Below are 16,395 nucleotides of genomic sequence, written 5' to 3'. Positions count from 1 at the left end.
TCTTTAGCCTAGGAAAAACTCATCTGACATGCCTGACTGGAGAGCCTCCAAGCTAACCAGTGATGGTCTCACTTTTTCTTGCCCAATTTTACTTGTCACTGGTATTAATTTTACGAGCCATTTGCTCACAGACAAATTTTCCTTAGGGAAGACTGATGCATAAAGAGTCTTTACAGAAGGTTTTTCAGTTCAGGATGGGGTATGAGTTTTCATTAGCCTCCACCTCCCTGTTTCACCTCCTAACCACACGGCCTTCCCTACTCATTACACATCACTGTCTGCGGTGTTGTGAGGTCCCCAGGACGAGGTGAGAGATGAGAATTTGACTCCAAGTTCTCAGAACGCTGATTATGACATGATATGATATGATATGATATGATATATGATATGATATATTATATTATAAAACTATACTAAAGAAAGAGAAAGGATACATCAGAAGGCTAGAAAACAATGATAATGAAAGACCGTGACTGACCCCTCAGAGTCTGACACAGCTGATGGTGATTGGTCATTAATTAAAAACAATTCACATGGAACCAATCAAAGATGCTCCTGTTGGTAAACAACCTCCAGACCACGTTCCAAAGCAATCAGATAATTATTGTTTACATTTATTTTCTGAGGCTTCTCAGGAGAAAAATTCTGGCAAAGGGATTTTTCAGAAAATATCATGGTGACAACTGTCCCCTCTGGGGGCCCCCACTCCTGCTCCCCCACTTCCCTTTGCCTCCCCATGGATGCTACCCTAACTTCCCTAGTACCATCACTGACCAACATGCAAGGAGGTCTGAGGGAGTTTTTCTTGTAGTCTGAGGAATCTTCTCTCACCTATTGGTCAAGAAGGGACAACTCCTTCTTGTAAACATCTTTGACAAACAGAGATTGCCTGCCAGGGGCAGAGATTGAGGTAATAATAGTTTTAATTCTTTCTCTGAGCTTTCTTGCAGCTTCTCACAGCTTTCCAGGAAAATCCTCTGTTCAGAGGATATGTGATTACCACACACATCCACCTTTTTCCAAGGATGGGTTGCTTTCAGCTCAGAGTGGGTTTGGCCTACAATCCAGGGTTCAAAGATCTGCAAGCTTAGAGGCTCATGAGATCTGGGTATCAGAAAGCTGATCAGTTCTGGGCCATCCCAGCTTAACAGAGAAGAAGGAAGCAAAGCATGGCAGGGAAGGTTTTGTAATTTAAAAAATAAAGAAGCACTGCATGAGTTTTATATCTAGCCATCACTAAACCAAAGTCTCATCCATTCAAAATACAAATTACCCCAGTGGCCACATACTGGTAAATGTGAATAAATCTTCCTATTCTACCCACTTCTACAAGATCACGTACTGCACCTCTGTGAGTTACACTTTTGTGGTCTGGCTGCACCTGAAGCCAGCAGAATTACACAACACTCTTACTTCTTGCAGTCCTGCTAAAAGAAGGAATAATTCATGCCAGGGGAGCGTGTGTTGGCTGAGCAGTTCCATTTCCCTGTGCACGTGTGTGCAAATCCCATCCGAGTCCCTGAGACCAGGCTCCACTGACACCTCTCTGACAATGCCAGGGACAACCCAATCTGCAGCTGGCTGCCTCCAAAAGCAGCAAACACATGTAGACTTGGGCTTTAGAGGTGCCTGCACTAAGGATTTTCAGGCAAGAACATCCTTCTCTAAACCAGGAATCAGCCCTGTGTTTTTAATAACCAGTTGGCAAGGCCAGAAAATGTAGGACTCTAATGCAAAATACATGCTGCAAACTACTTGCTGGCTGCTACCTGGAATGCTCCCTCATACGTGCTGTCATTTTATTTTAAAAATACATGGTTGAGCGATCATCCAGAAATTTGTCTAGCTTTAATTCAGTTTTCTTGCAGTCTTCCTTTGCACAAAACACTTTATATACTTGTGCAGTAAACAAAATATTTTGTCTATTTGGTTAAAACACTGTGAAATACTATCACATACTCCCCTTCAGTCTATTTTTTAAACTGTTCCAATGAATAACAGGAATAAAATCTGAAAGACCTTCAAAACCAGACATTAAGAAATATGCTTATCATGACAAATCTTTACTGAAAAATTAAAGTTTTATTGAGTGAAACAATTGGTTTTACATTAGTACTTAATTATTTCAGATAGGAATGGTTATATTTTTGCCATTTGCTTCCATGTCATAGTTTCCTTGTCTGCAAGATTATGGTAGATTTCATCGTTTCACTCATGAAATAAACACAAACAAAAAGAAGTTTCCACATTATGACTTTTCCTCATTATTCTAAAAAAGACAGGTTTAGAAGGCAAAGTTACAGCAGCCAAACTCCTCTCATAAAACTCATGTTACATTTGGTAAGCCTCAACTTGATCTGGAATTTAAAACCTATGGATTTTTGTGACAAAGTAAAAAGTAAAGCAATATATGATTAAAACTTCCTTTTTTCAAGTTTGTTGGATTGAGAATTTCACTCTACAATGTGTCCATAATTCACTGGAGCGTACACACACATTCTGCACATTCTACCTGTCTTTGTGCACTATTTCTGCAATCTCTTGTAGAGGATCTACAGCTGCTTGCCCTCTCCACCCAAGCCCTATTGTGTGAGCAAGCCTTTTCCTCCATTTCCTTTTTTTTAAAATCCCTTTTCTCCCCCAACATTTTCAGCACCTACTTGTGAAACTTCATTAACTACCTGCATGATTCATGCAGCCTCATTGACCTGGCTTTATTATTGTGTTTAATTACTAAAATAAACAAAAAAAGTTGTTAGAGATTTGCAGCTGACCCTGGAAGTGCCCCAAAAAGTTTCAGCCTCATAATTTAATTCTTTGCTGAAAGAAAATAAGCTCTATCTAGTTTTAATGCAATAATAATGTTTCCTTAGTGTGACTCAGTTTTTCTAACTAAAAGATGGGACACTGATGTAAAGAGCATCAGCATGAAGAACCCAAGGGCTGCAAGGAGCCATCTGTGAGGCCCTGGACAGCAAAATGCTGAGGTCCCTGCTTATATCTGGTAGGATTTCTGAAGGAAAGGACCCCAAACCTTTGCCCTACTAGGCAATATGAAGAACCCAATGTAATAGGCTTACTGTCTAAACAGCATCATTATTAATAATTTTATCTGAGAGCACCTCCTCTCCTTGGAAGGAAGAAAGAAGGACATGAAAAAGGCCACAGAGTTTAAGGAAATAAAAGATTCAGTAAAATGTCTTTAAAAGAAAAACATATTTGTGCAATCAAAAAGGCTCTAGGCTGTAGTTTGGGATGGCTGCAGCAAGTGGGTGAGGTAGATGCCACCACTATGGCAGGGAGAGATGATGAGTGGCTGCTCAGTCCAGCAGTGTCAGGCCATGTGCTTAATAGAGCTAAAATCCATACAGTCTATGCCAAGATTAAATTAAATATGCTCTGGAATCTACCGTCTCCTGCACCCACCTGAACCAGACAATTTAAACAGGGATATTAGAATGCACAGGATAAACTCACATGTTAGTGGGTTTATCAATGCACATCCATATAACATATAAAATAACAATAATCAAGTGTAACACCTCAGATGTGCTGTCAGGACCAATAAAAATGACAAAGTCATTTCCATGGCTGTAGGAGTACAGGTACCTTATGTGGTTACATGGCTTATCAATAAATAGCAGAATCTATTTCTAATCGCTTCATCCCACCTCAAAGTAAGAAAGAGGAAGCAGTAGAAAAGGTTCAGGCAAGTGCAGTGGCTGGTGGTGAGCATGGAAAGCCTGCTGCCTAAGGAGAGATCAAACAGACTGGACAGAAGGCAGCTGAGGGATAAAACCCTGACTTTACCATCTCCAAGGATAGAGGAAGTTCTGGGGAGTGTAGAGGAAATAATGCCATCATACCTCAGAACTGCTTTCCTTATTGGAATAAGTAGGGCAGAAGTATCTCAGGGGTTTTTAAGACAAGCAGATCTTTTCCACCAACTACAGAATGAAACTGTGAGACCCTATGCAGTGGGAATTTATAGGTGCCTAGTGGGCACCTATAAGTGGGTTAAACACGACATTTAAAGGAATCCAAAGAAGTCCATAGGCAAGGATGAAACCCACAGGCACAACCTCCATCTCAAGAGATCTCCAACTGCGGATTGCCATATATTAGGAGGCATATGAGGAGCTCTACATCCATGTGGGCTGTTCATATACCTTTTTTATGTGCACCCACTACAGCTCTGAGGTTAGAGAGACCCAGCAGACCTCCCACCTGGCCCAGGGTCAGCATAAAGCATAGCACTGCTTTTATAAGTAAGTAGCTTATGAATGCAAAACCACATAAAATCTAGCTGTCCACCTAGGATTTTCTTAGTCACACTGCTCCTTCTTGTCCTTTGAATGAGGCAGAGGATTATCTAATATATTGTAATTAAATCAGAAATGCAGTTACTGTTGTCAAAACATGAGTCATTTTTTCATGCACAGATCTGATTCCAGTGACACAGTTGCAAAGGCATCTTTTCAAACTCTGGATTCATTTTTTCTTCTGAGCTAAGCTGTCAGCAAAAACTGCTTAGCAGTGAGTGGCAATCAATCCAGCCTTGTCTCTCAACAAGTTAAAGAGTTTTGACATAGTGTGATTCTCATCTTAGAGGTTTTCTTATGAAAAGAAAATTCAAATGCTTTTTGAAAGAGTACTTTTAATAAAATCATCCACTTTTAGAAAGAAAAGCTCTATCCAAAGAAGTAGGCTCTTTGCCTCAGCACCTCTTGAAATTTCAGTAATATTGCCATGCATGCGCTTGGAAGATGCATTTCTTCAGTTTCATTTGACATTCTTGACATTTTTCACTCCCTAATGCAGAAAGCAGTGTCAGCCAGGACTTGCCAGGAAATATACCCACTGGTACATGGTACACCATCTCAGTGGAGTATTAGCTGCTCAGCTACTGCTTGCTTATATCTTTTGTTACTTGAATAACAAGGATAATGAATTATTCAGCTACAGTATGAAATGGATAAATACGATACATTTCCCAGATTTCATAAAATTTAAAATAGTGGGCACAGAAGAAAGAGACTACATTATGCAGAAGAAAAAAAATGGGATCAGTATGAGGCAAGTATTCCCTAACAAAGAAGCCTATTAAATGGCTGAGAAGTCCCTTGTGGGAAGAGGTGGAGGCCTCATCACTTTAGATATTTAAAACCAGACTAGACAAAGCATTCATCTCTACAGGGGCGAAGGAAATGGATAAAATTACTTATTAGGCTTCTTCCTATCTGTCTCTGATTTCTACTATTTAATACATTTTTTAAAATGCAAACCACATTTGGATAGCAAAAGGCAGAAAAACAAAAAAAAGTTTTCTAGTTGTAGTGCTGCCTGGCACAATGAAACTTGATTTAAAATTAAATTTATGCTAGCAATTCAGACTGCAAGGTGACTTCTCTTTGTTTAAGGTCTAACACTGAAAGCTTTGCTACTGTCACATGTGTCTCTAAAAAGATGATTTACTGTCCCCAGACTGGGGATTTATTCTTTGTGCCAGAACTCTTTGTGAACTGTGATGCTTCAACTTTGACAGAGGTTGTTGATGCAAAAGAAGAATGGTGCTTTACAGAAAAGTAGTGGAGTATGGGGTCTGTGCTTAAGGTCTAGCAGACTTATCAACTCCCTCAGGAATCGCCAGCACTAAATATTTACTGATGTCACTCAAAGGATAATATCTAGTCTGCTAGTATGAAAGTAAAAAGACACTTGGTCTCTTTCTACTTTGAATATCTTAAAATTATTTCAAAATTCTCAGTTCTCATTTTTTATTTTTCTCTCCTTTTTTTTTTTTTTTTTAATCCTTGAGGGCACTAAAAGTTCACTGTCTTGCTTTGTAGAAATAAATATGAAGAAATGAAAAAAAAACCCCAACCCTGAGAAACCTTAGGATAGTAAAAATGTTTAAAAGTGTAACACTGAGGATCTTTCACTCTGCCTGCTATCCATGCAGGAAGATGAAATCATGATGTAGAACTCCTGTGCAAGAAATCAAGATGCACAGCTGAAGTGAACTGTCCCAGAGGTAATGCAGGGGTGGTTGTTGAGCCATGCTTGGGACAGCCTCTCAGTAATTCTGAACCAGCCAAGGCAAGGCAGGATACAGCCCCATGTTCTCCTTGCTTTGACATCAAAACTGTTTCAAGAGCATGCTGCTGTTTACCCTCTGCACCCTGCTGACTCTTGCATCCTGGCTCCAATTTGCCATATTTTCAGTATTAGCCTTGCCCTGCTGCACTGGGCTGCAAACTCAGTGTAGTAGAAAAGATTGCATAATTTCAAAATATTGTTTATCCACAGCTCATGTACACTTGTTTCATGAGAGGGGGCAGAAAAGTAAGAGGAATAGTGAGTTGAACCTACCACTAGAACTGGTTAGAATTAAGAAAAACAATGGCCCTGAAGCCAATAACAAGGAACTCCCTCAAAAACATCATCTACCATCCTGTGAACCTCCTCAGTTCCTCTTCCTCAGGTTAAAGTGTAGCCACTTAGGTGGAAAGCTGTGTTTTCCTGTTCTGTGCTTGTCTATCTGGCTGTGTGCTGCTGGACTCCACAGAAGCAGAGAATTCTCTGAGTTGGAAGGGACCCACAAGGATCACGGAGTCAGCTTTCAAGTGAATGGTCCATACAGGGATCAAAGCCATGACCTTGGTGTTATCAGCATCATGCTCTGACCAACTTATCTGTACCTTCAGGTAATCAAGGCTGTTAGGAAGGGTCTATTTTTGGGTACATTGTTAAATACTGGCAACTCTGAAGTTTGCCAATAATGTTATCAGGACAAGAGTTTGCCTATTTTAAGTGTTTCATATTAGCATATACAATTTTGTGGGCCTATAATCAATATAGCAGGACCTACCAAAGCTCACAATGCAGCTAAATCAAAGACATCAGCCCTTACTTTGGCCAGTCCTGTAGCTTGAAATAGTTAACATAACAGTGGGATTATGCCCAAATCTAAGGATTCATGTAAATAAGAATGAAGTTCAATGCTTTGCCATTTGGAAAGTAAATGTACTCAACTGTAATAACAGCAGGGAATTAATTTAATTACCAAATGAATTTTAAACCCAGAAAGGTCAGTATGGAAAACATTAAACTGTTTGCAGCAGCTCTACCCCAAAATATTTATCCAAAACAGCCCCTTTGTCCCAGACATAGACACCTCCCCTCTGCTTTGGTCAGCTTCTCAGTCAGCCCAACCCAGCCCCACTTCCTATGTAAGAGCCCACAGACTCTGTTGACCCACGCTCTCTTAATTGCCCTTTGGGCTCTGGGCTCAAGCCACACCTGCAGAGCTTCCTCCCTCACCTTCATCCTGCTCACAGGATGGCCCAGCTCAGCACATCCTTCCTAAGCTGTGCCCAGCAGCTGCTCCTGCATCATCCTGCCCCAGCCCTCAGGGGATACCACAATATCATACTGTGCATGGGCAGCTGGCAAGGATAGAGCCTGCATCCATAGCATAAGCAGGAATTAAAAACAAAACAAGACAAAAAAATCTCATTTGGTCTAAATTAATCCAGTAGTAATGAATTTCTAGCACTTTGTACTTGGCTGAGTCATGTCTGGGCATAGCAGGAATAAATCCCACTGAAAGGAAATTGCCTTGGTGTGCAGGCAGTATTTTACAACCTCAGGAGCCATTACTTTCTAAGGAGAGAAAAACAGTCAGAGAAAAGGAAGGAAAACCAAGCAGAGAAGTAAGCTAGTCTTGATTTTAGCCCCATTTACATTGATTTCAGCACAGTTATTCCACTGCAGAGGACACAAGAGCTTTCAGTTCAAAGTCTAAAGGATGGTAGAGAATAAAAATAAGGAAAGAGTAATATTTGAAGTTCTTCTAGTCTCAGTCACACAGCAAAAATTCTTCTCCACAAATAATTGAGATTTATCTCCCAGCAATTCTCAATGGCCATATTGTAAGTCATATAGGTATTTTATGACCCCAAAGTTGCAGTAGCATGCTCTGGCTGAGTGGCAGCATAGCTGTACAATCAATATGCTTTTGCAGGCTTGCATCTTTGAGTGGGTTAGAAATGCAGCACAGCCTGGAATAACAGCATAAATTTAATGGGCTGGCAGTCTGAAAAGTAGAGAAGTATAACAATAGGTGTATTAATTTGTGCTGTGATGTGTAACTGATACCACTGTAATTTTGCTACAATTAGGCTGTTTTAAAACAGAGTACAAAATACCTGGTGCTGGAGATAAGATAATCAGCTGAAAATCAAAAGGAAAAAACAACAGGTAGCACTGTAGAGCATGTCGTGCAGAGGTAATTCATATATATCACACATTTGCAAAACCTATATCCTCTGTTAGCCCTTTATTAGAGACACTATATTCAGACAAATTGAACAAATCCTAAAACATATAAACCCCTAACACTACAAATACAACTTTCCAAAAGTCATGAAGTTCTATAAAACCACATAGGTTTTTATTTTTCTTTCTTTTTGACATGATTGTTGTTGGATACTTAAAATTTATGAGTTCATAGATGAGTCAAACCTTGACTGGAGACGATTCCTCTTCTAACTACATGTGCTTTACCACAAACATTAAAAACAATTACTTAGGAACAGCATTTTCTAGGAATTTTGAAAATATCTTAGGTATAATTATTGTCATTACAGAAAAGTCTGAAACATTTCCTTTAATCATTCAATACATAGCTCCATAACTCCATACACTTGAAAACTATGATTTGGCTGTAAGTTTTCTTCTCACATATGTGTCTATATGTACATACACACACATATATACACACTATTAGAAAATGAGGGTCAAGAAAAGCAGGACCTTTACATTTCCACATTTTCTCTGTTTGCAATAGGAATAAAACTGCAGATACCACCTGTGCCATCTACAAAAATTGAACCAGCTTAACTTCAAATCCTCTTGACAGGCTCTGCTTTTCCCACTGTCATTTTTTCATTCTTACCAAAGTCTGTTTGCTCTAAGAGTACATTGTTAGGCCATACATTCAATTTTCATGCAAGAAACCCCTCTCCCTTTTACACTGCCCTGAAATGACTAAGTCTTGTGCCAAACCCAAAAACCAGGCTTGCACTGCTCAACGCCACTCTGCTGTGCACAAGAAAACCAGTTTGCAGCTGCGGTGTTGCTAGACCTAGTTATACACATAAACATTAAATATTACCTATTTTTGTGTTCTTCCAGTAGTTCAAAAAATAGCCTAAACCATGCAAAATACAAGCAAGCCTTACAGGGCCTGGTTCTATTTGTGGAATGGTAAAGTATCAGTAATTCCTCTGAGCTCCACTAATGGAGACATGCTAATTGCCACATCTAGATTGCCATCAACTCACAGTGGTGACAGGGGGAGTTCAGAGTATTAAAACATTTTAAAGGACTATGCCTTAAACAAAAATCTTCCCAAAGTCACATTATCTCCTTACAGTGCTCATTCTGTGAACTCAGAACAAAAACAAACAAACAAACAAACCGACAAATCCAAAAAAACAACCAAATAAAACCCCAGTTAACCATTTCAGATTTTTTCCCTTGAATTTGTATTACTGATTGAAGATCTGTTTCCTAATGGTTGGGAATAAAAGTCCATCTTGAGAGCTAAAGTCACATAAGCCAAATTCTCCAGCACAGCTACCACAGAGTACATGTGCATGAGGTTGGTTGTCCATTAGGAAGGACTGGTGGCTTGGAAATGTGGTGGTGGTGCAAATGCTGAGAGGGAAGGTAAGCATAACAGAACATAGCTAGAGAAATCTGCAGAGCTCTGAGCCCTCAAAAGGAAGCCTAAGGTGTGTACATTAAAATAAGTGCACCTGGAGAACACCAAGCACATGGCTGGGTCCCCAGAAGTACTCATTAGCAGGAATATTTCACAGTGAGCTGCAACTGTATGACAAGGAAAAATGGGCTTCTCTTCGGGGAAAGTGTTCTGGAGACAAGTTTTTAACATTAAAAAAAAAAAAAAATTGGCCTCCCACAAGTATTTTTGCTGTAGCAAGAACTAAAAATTTGGTAGTTTGTTTAATTTTTCTTAGACTATTAACTAATAGAGTGATTTAATTTGCTATAAATGATGATGGATTATAAATAACAGGTATTTCAGAGCATGAGATGCTTTGGATGAAGAGATGCAGTACTTGCATCTGGAAGGTGTCTGCTGCAGTAATTTTTTCTTGGGTGGATCCTCCAGCATGAACTAACTTGATCAGTCCAATACAAAGCAAAGTCCTATTCATTTGAACAGTGGCAGCAGCAGCAGGCACCAAGTTTGGTGATTTGGCTTTATTCCTTTCTAAAATTCAGCCCTTCAAAATCAACATGCAATTTTTATTTCCAGCTCTTAGCTCAAAAATGCTTGGGGTGAGGGGCGTCAAATTCAGTTGGGAAAAAAGGGACCATGTAACTGCTTCCATTTAGTGGGATGGACAATAAGAATAAATAAGAATACAAAGAATACAAAAACAGGATAGATCAACTATGCTACACATCTGGTAATACACCTTTTTTTACTGTATTTGTTATCAAGATGACATGCAGTCTAGAACTTCATGGCAAACGCACTGGCAAAAGCCGTAAATCATGAGAATAACAAGGCTCGAAGGAACAAGGCTTACAAAGACAACCCCAAGGGTGACTTTCTTGGATACCAGTAAATAAATCCCTAAAGGCAAGGAGCTAAAGTACAGAAGCCCTAGCAACCACACTAGCACCCGAATCGAGGTCTGGAAGAGCAAAGATGTGCAGTTCCACACTGTCCAGTTGTGGGACACAGTTGCAACAGAGTCAAAACTTGTAGGCCTGTAAAATTCCACCACGGGGGTTGAGTTCAGAGTCTGGGGACTTTCTCTTTGTACTTCCATGATTGTTATAACCAGGCAATTAGAAGAGGTGTGAGAAGGGCTAACCAGAGATGCCAGCCTTTTGGGAGTCAACAGCAGTTCTGTTGGGTTGTCTGGTAGGCACTTCTTTCCCTTTCCCCCACAAGCTAAATTCAGAAGGATGTTGTTGTCGTCAGGAAGACTACTGACCTCATCGTCTGGCAGGCACGTTTCAAACCTGCAGAACGGGCACACTATGACTCCTTGTGGGGAATCCCCAAAGTCTATGATCTTGCAAAGGCATTTGGCACACACTCTGTGACAGCACTCCAGCACTTTTGGCTTTCTCTGCCGCAGGTTATAGCGGTTGTAACAGATCTTGCACTCGAGCTCATCTGAGCTCTGGGTCTCCACAGACTCCTCTGGTAGCTGAGTGGTCATTTCTTCAGGCGGTTTTCAGGCTCGTGGAAAGAGAAGTCAAGGGATGAAGAGGTCACTCAGTCTTATTTTAGAATATTTTCCTATCACCCATCTCAAACAGAAAAAGAGGAGATGACATCATTGAAAAGCATCAGTAGACATCATCCATTTTCAGCTTCTGCTAGGGATTGTGCACTGCATGTCCTTTACTCTAAGCCAGGCATCCATCTGAAAAAGCCAAAGGGGAATTTTTGTTGAAAGCAACGGCAAAAACAGGAAAGAGAAGGGGAAGGGGAAAAGCAAAGGGAAGGGGAGAGAGGAAAACGGAGAAGGAAATCTTTAGCAAATGAAATACGCAAGTTCTACTTTTTACAAGCTCAGCTTCCTTTGCTAAAACTACCTCTAAGGTAGCTTTTTTCTGTGACATATGAGGCCTATTTAACAGTTATGATGATGAAACTTAGCATCATACTGCATGGATTTATTTTAGAGTTGAAGCTCTGAGTGGTTCAGCCCATGAAGTTCTCAGCAGAAGCTGCAATCTAATCACTGATCTGTGACCATTTATTTAAACTCTGGTTTCCCAAGGAAATGAGACTTGACACCTGGAGCTTTTGGTCTTTCCCGGTAACTTGTGAATCTGCTGTCCAATTTCAAACAAATCAGCAGAAGGGCCACAGTACTGAGGATAATTAAGTTGCTAAAAAGAAATGAGCACTGGCAATTGGGTAGAGGGGAGATATTTTCAATAAGATATTTTCATTTATCCTGGGCAATGGGTGATCAGCACACCCCAACCTCTGCTCTGAATGGGCAGCATGCTGCTTGTAGCTCAGCCAGAGAGGAGGGCAACCAGGGGGAAGCTGGTGATACTCTGGGGAAGTAAAAAGTTTGGGGGAGTGGAACGGGTATGAAAGAGGTCCAGGGTTATTGCAAAGAGTTATGTGGGGCTCTAGGTCAAATCTGGATTAGGCTTTGTTAATTTTTCTGTTTGTGGAGCAGCCAATTTATTTTCTCCACCCAGCTGCTGGACATACAATTACAAAAATAAGTGTTCTTTAGCTTGCAACAAGTGTCTCCTTCAATACGTGGCTGCTGGGATGAAGGCTAATGTGTCTTCCAAGGGCATTCACCAGATGCTCTGGTTTTCAAGAGTGCCATGGCTGTGGCAGCTGTTTCACACCTCAGGTAAGGAGAGGTCTGTGGCATGCTTGCCCTGCTGCACTGCCATTCTGTGCAGCAGTTTTGCCATCAGACACATCTGCCTCACCTAAACAAACATCATATTTTCTGACATGACTTCAGGAAACAGTGCATGTATTATAAACAAGGCATTACACTGGAGTACGTGCTCTGGGGATTAATAATCACCAGCATTTACAAAACCAGTCTTATCTGCCAGAAGACAAAAACTTCATCCAGATTCTGGCACATGCTTGCTCAAAGAAAAGAGGGCAGAACTGCATTTTGCAGGTTTTTGTGATGGTGTTCACAGGGGGTTTTGGGTGAGGGAAGAGACGAGGATCTGACTCCCTGTTTCAGAAGGCTTGATTTACTATTTTATGATATATATTACATTAAAACCATACTAAAAGAATAGAAGAAAGGATTTCCTCAGAAGGCTAGCTAAGAATAGAAAAGAAAGAATGATAACAAAGGCTCTGTCTCGGACTCTCCGTCTGAGCCAGCTGAGCTGTGATTGGCCATTAATTATAAACATCCAAGATGGGCCAATCAAAGATCCACCTGTTGCATTCCACAGCAGCAGATAATCATTGTTTACGTTTTGTTCTTGAGGCTTCCCAGCTTCTCAGGAGGAAAAATCCTACGGAAAGGATTTTTCATAAAAGATGTCTGTGACAGGTTTTCAAACTCATCCCTTCATTGCTAGACTAGCAAGGAATTGGCCACAATCAAATGATGAGCAAAGTCAGCACTTGTGTCCAGCTGCCCCTTGCATTATCAGTAAGTGTCGGAATATAAAAAAGTGGCCTATTTAAAGAAACTTATTTATTGACTATTTGTTTTAGTAAATATGTGATTTCTTTCCCTTTCCATTGGAAAGTTATTACTCACTCCTAGAATTCAGATGTTTTTTTTTTTGAGGCAGGAAGCAACTCTTTTAATCAACGTGCTCCCTCTGTCAATACATTTTACCTGCCAACCATCAGTGAAGTCTCTTTCATGAGCCTCTTGTTCTTACTGTGCTTTAAGCATTTTCCATTTCTGTATATCCAGCAGAAGATGGAGAGATATGAGAGAGGTGGATATAAGCAACATAATTTGTAAAACTCACGTCCAAGATTTTAAAACAAAGATGTAAACACCAGACAATGCAGTAATGAAAAAAACATGACAACATAGTGAAAAAAGCATAAATATTTCTCTAAAAATTGTTACAGATATGGCCCCCTTCCCATTCAATTGCTTCAATAACTCCTTGCCTGCCTCTTCCAATTTTTGTCTTTAGTGCTCTAAAGGTTTTCATCTCTGCCTTACTGTTGTTTTTATTATTTGTACTGTGGTGGCAGGTTGCATCAGGCAAAACATACATTAGACCATCCACAATTTTCAAAGAGTACAAGCTAGACATCTTCTATGACACAAAAAGGACATCTTTTACAGAACTTACAATTTATCATTTATTTTCTGTTACACTGTGTGCTAACTTATTAATTTCTACTACTCCTTTTATTTCATTCCAAATTTCATCTTCTAGATGACTTTTAGGTAGCTATAAATGTCACGAGATGCTAACTTTCCAAAGGATGAACAAACCACAAAATGGACCAAAAAAAGTGAAATGCCAGCCTACAGGAAGGCAAAGAACTGCTGTAAAATTAAGAAGCCAAACTAAAAAGCAATGGTTTTGGACTTTCACATCTTGGGTATCATTTACATCCTGTACCTGTGGGGAATCAGGGTTGCCAACAAGGTACTGTTAGTGATCTGCTGGCAAACGTTGTCCTACAACACAAAACTAGATTCGTGATTAACCAAAAATCTTCTAAAATAGGTGTCTGCTTCTCATGGAAAATTATGACCTTTCTTGCAAAACTTCCAACTCAAAAGACTGTGATATTTTAGTGTTTATCCTTCTAATTAATTATTTCCAGGCTTTTCACAAAAACCAATCCCCTTTTCAACCAATTCTATTTGGACATGGATCACCTCTCCCTGAAACAGGTTTCAAACTGAATGAGTTTTGCTGATTTTACCACCTTTAAGTGCTAATTTTTGACATTAATACAAGGAATAACAAGTCTCTGGGACTAGCAATGTCCCAGTTGCTAAACTGGGAACATTAGCTCAATTTCCAGAGCACAGTGATCCTCCTATTGTAGTTTGTGTCATGAGCTCTTCTAAAATTTTTTTCAAACTCTTTTTTTAATATAATGTACTGTACAAGAAAGAGCGACTTTCATCATCTTTCTCACTTCACAGAGTCTCTAAAAGAATGTCTGTCTGTAATAAAACATTATTGATTGTTTCTTCTTCAGCTAACTTTAGATATTGGATTTATCCTTACATGTTTTAGTACGAATACTGCTTATTACTATTTGTTATTTATACGTCTTTTCCTTTGAAAATTAAAATTTAATCATTAGTTCCTATTAATGCTTTTCATGCATTTTTTACCCTCTCAGCTCTATGGGGGTTTTAATGCTTCCTCTCTTGTTTTTGCTTTCCTGATTTCTTATGGAAATTTTTCCTTCTCAATATCCACTTTCCTGATCTTTGTTTTTCTCTCCTGGGAACTGCCACCTTTTTGGGTTTAATTAATGCTGCCCTGCTATTATATACATCACATACACTAAAAAGTTCTCTAATCAGAGACTTATTAAAAATATATGGAAACCGAGGCTTTTAAAGAAATTTGGCTTCAAATAATTCCTATTTCTTGAGAAAATGAAGCATTTCTTGAGAAATATGGCTAGCTACTCCTTCAAGCAAATTCTGCTCTACATCAAAGATTTTCTAGCTGGTCTTTTGCATGCTTCCCAGGTTGAGTATTTACTGGAAGCAGGCAGAATAAGGAATTAAAGAAAGGAAGAGGTTAACTATTGCCCCTCTGAATCCTACTCCCTCACCAAAAATGTCACAATTCACATACTTCTACTTGTTGAGTGTTAAAAGCAATATTATGCATGGGAAAAAAAAGAGATAGTGTCTATATGATCATGTTTTTTCCTCCTCTTCGAGACACTTTTTTTTATGATGCCACAAGAAGGCATGTGCCTATTATGTGCTCCATTAATATTTGGGCTATTTCGAATATTGAGCTGCAACCTGCATGTTCTTTCTGACCTTGAAATCCAGGGGTAGTCATGATAAATCTAACCTCTTTCACATAAAGTAGGAAATTTGTAGTCACTGGAGAACAAAGTGAAGCCCCATGTCTGATTTTAAAGCATTGTGTGTATTTTTATTAATTCTGGTATCTGTCATGATTTCAAACTGCTTCTTATGTCCAGCTTTTCACCTGAACCTAGACTTGTCTCATCTGCTTGTTTGATACCAAGAGGCACAAGTTATAATTAGGAAAATTTCAATTACAGATTAGGAAAAAAAAAAAGTACACAAGGTATTCAAACACTGAACATGTGTCAAGACAGATGCAAATGAAATCTGTAACCTTACAGATATCCTTGACTGGATACAACTCTGGTCAGGCCACTCTGCCTTGGAACTGAGCCCTGCTTTGAGCAAAGGGAACTGGATTTTCCTGGAGATTCTTTCTAAAACAAATTATTCTATGATTCAGTGTTTTGCTATCCTGAACTCACTCTGTGATGTGTTTGAAAAGCTTTATCTCTTAGTGAATAAAGAATCAGACTGGCAATTGTTTACATAGATAAACAGCTCTCCTAGATAATAATTCTTTCATTTAACATATGAATTAATTTTTACAAAACCTAGAGTCCTTCTGCTAGCCTTCCACAGAATCTATCTGATGGGGTCAACACAATGCAATTGCAGAACATTTTATTCCCGTGAGTATTATGTAGCACACAGCAGCTTTCTGAACAAAATATAAACTACTAGACACCACTATAAACTACTAGACACGTCCAATGGTGACAGCATCCTCTGCAGTTTATTCAAGAACAAGCACATCTGTTATCCTGTGACAAGCACTTGCCTT

At 39.4% G+C, this 16,395-nt stretch overlaps 1 protein-coding gene across 1 annotated transcript in view; it reads right to left on the bottom strand.

The window, feature by feature from the left end:
• Positions 1-7,205: 7,205 nt before the first annotated feature.
• RNF182 (ring finger protein 182) overlaps positions 7,206-16,395 on the bottom strand; it is a 30,987-nt gene continuing 21,797 nt past the window's right edge. Inside the window, exon 3 of the mRNA XM_054284847.1 lies at positions 7,206-11,477. Coding sequence (XP_054140822.1) covers positions 10,533-11,270 — 738 coding nt within the window. The 5' untranslated portion in view covers positions 11,271-11,477 and the 3' untranslated portion in view covers positions 7,206-10,532. The remainder of the gene's footprint in view (positions 11,478-16,395) is intronic.

Source organism: Melozone crissalis, unplaced genomic scaffold (assembly GCF_028551555.1).
Source record: "Melozone crissalis strain CALT ecotype California unplaced genomic scaffold, PUWL_Pcris_2 ptg000042l_1, whole genome shotgun sequence".
Lineage (NCBI taxonomy): Eukaryota > Metazoa > Chordata > Aves > Passeriformes > Passerellidae > Melozone > Melozone crissalis.
Note: the sequence above shows the minus strand (reverse complement) of the source record. Positions and strands in the feature narration are given on the sequence as shown.